The sequence below is a fragment of the Frankliniella occidentalis genome, unplaced genomic scaffold, assembly GCF_000697945.3.
Source record: "Frankliniella occidentalis isolate FOCC.00 unplaced genomic scaffold, Focc_3.1 Scaffold17, whole genome shotgun sequence".
NCBI lineage: Eukaryota > Metazoa > Arthropoda > Insecta > Thysanoptera > Thripidae > Frankliniella > Frankliniella occidentalis.
Window position 1 is genome coordinate 16,095 of NW_026267147.1, and position 2,007 is coordinate 18,101.

The following is a 2,007-nucleotide window of genomic DNA, read 5'->3' on the forward strand; positions in this document are numbered from 1 at the left end:
CAATGTTTATTATGAATTGGAAGTTCCTATTTAGCTCAGATCAATCTAATCTGCGTTTTGAAGTTGAAGGGGTTATTATTCTGTGAAGCAGATTGAAAACAATCATAAACAATGTCGTCATTAACGGTTCCGAAAACAAATCAGCCAAATTGGAGTCCCTATGTGAAGGTATATGACCCTTTAAAAGCGGGAAGTATCGACGGGACTGACTTAATTCCACATGACAATGCTGTTGTTCGGGCCATGTCTGCTGAGTATAATCCACCCGATGAAAGAACCATCACCTCAAATCCAGTGAACACATTATTTGTTGGTCGGCTCAATTTGAGAACTAGTGAAAGGCAACTAAAAGATGTAAGGTTCACATTGGTACATGCTTCAAAGAAATATTGACGACAAAAGAGGAAGTAAGTAAATGAATGTCTAAATCCCTGTAACTTCTCTTACTTTCTAGGAGTTTGGCCAATATGGTCAGGTAAAAAGTTGCAGACTAGTACGAGATATCATCACTGGGATGTCTCGCGGGTATGGATTTGTTGAATTCAGAAAGGAATCAGATGCCCATAGAGCGTGGAAAGCAGCACATGGTTCTATGTTCCATGAACGTCAGATTTTGGTGGAATGGGAATTTTCTAGGACAATGCCTGGCTGGATACCCCGCCGACTAGGTTTGTACTGTTGAGAATGGATATAGAGACTCCTTTCATTTGTTTCCTGTTTTGTTACCATCAATTTTGTATCTCTTTCTAGGTGGTGGCCTTGGTGGAAAGAAGGAATCTGGACAGCTGCGTTTTGGTGGTAGAGATCGTCCCTTTAAAAGACCCTTCATTGTTCCTGCAGATCAAGACAGCTCATCCTTTTCAGGTGATTTTGAACAGCATCCTCAAATTCAAGAGGTAGACAGTCATCTGAGAGATGAGTTTGGTAAGGGTAAAAATTTGAGATTGGAAAAGCCCAAGTTTAGGGTTAATGAATTTGAAAACCAGTCTAGCTATGTCTTTGATGATGCACGGAAATATAAGAACTATTCAGACAAAGGGTTAAATTATGATGAAAAGAAGTATAAGAACTTTCCCAAGGAAAAGTTCTTTAATGATAAAATAAATTATAAGACATTTTCAGAAGGAAAGTCTGCTAGTTTATCTCATTTTGGAGAGGATAGAAGAGGGCATAGAAATGATACAAGTAAGTTTTATGAACATCCATCCTATGAAGAAGGTGGACAGAAGTACAGACATAAGAAAGAAGAAAGATATCAATCTATCAACCATGACAAGAGCAAATATAAAAGAGTTACAGAAAATATTTATTATGAGCAAGGTACAAACAAGTATGACAGAGAGTATTCAGACAAGAGTTCTTACTGGGAGGATAGCACGAAATACAGAAGAAAAAGTAATGACAGATACCCTCATCAACTTGATCTTGGGATTAGACAAAAAAAATTCAGTAGAGACTTTAAGGAAAAGCATGCTGATCACTCAAGATGTAATGAAAATGAATCAGAAACATTTAAGAGACATTCACAGAAGAAGTATAAGGAGGGTGATAATTATGAAATTGACAATTTCTCTCATAAATCCTCTGAAAGCAGTATTTCTTCAAAATTTGAGAGAGAAGCTGACAAAAGAGGAAGGGACACTGCAAACCTTGCATTTATAGGTGCAAGTACATCCAAATCAGAAATCGTAACAAGTTATAGACTAGATTCAACCCAGACTTATGAAATGAATCTCAAGAGGAAATATAGAAGTAGTAGTATTTCAAGCTCATCAAGCTGTAGTAAATCATCTTCTAAAAAAAAGCATAGAAGAAAGCATAAAAAAGGGAGTAAGAAAACTGATCGGGGTGAAAATGATGTATCTTCATGTGAATCGGGACCATCTAAAAAGCATAAGAAGTCAAAAAAAAAGAAGAAAAAGAAGTCAAGGAGAGCTTCCAAAGATGGCACTGATACAGATTAAATAGATCAAATGTACAGGTGGATTTAAATTAATTTTTCTTTAT

The 2,007-nt window shown here is 36.4% G+C and overlaps 1 protein-coding gene across 1 annotated transcript; it reads left to right on the forward strand.

Moving 5' to 3' along the window:
• Nucleotides 1-6: 6 nt before the first annotated feature.
• On the forward strand, nucleotides 7-2,001 carry LOC113207015 (uncharacterized). The gene is made up of 3 exons (XM_026423361.2): nucleotides 7-354; nucleotides 455-668; nucleotides 751-2,001. Exons 1-3 carry the CDS (start codon nucleotides 112-114, stop codon nucleotides 1,962-1,964), a joined length of 1,671 nt encoding a protein of 556 aa, XP_026279146.1. The 5' UTR covers nucleotides 7-111; the 3' UTR covers nucleotides 1,965-2,001.
• The last annotated feature ends 6 nt before the right edge of the window (nucleotides 2,002-2,007 follow it).

Excerpts from the sequence above, each read along its gene's own strand:
- LOC113207015 (XM_026423361.2), top strand. The coding sequence starts at position 112 with ATGTCGTCATTAACGGTTCCGAAAACAAATCAGCCAAATTGGAGTCCC. Across the intron at positions 355-454 it reads GTGAAAGGCAACTAAAAGAT|GAGTTTGGCCAATATGGTCA; the intron begins GTAAGGTTCACA and ends CTTACTTTCTAG. Across the intron at positions 669-750 it reads CTGGATACCCCGCCGACTAG|GTGGTGGCCTTGGTGGAAAG; the intron begins GTTTGTACTGTT and ends ATCTCTTTCTAG.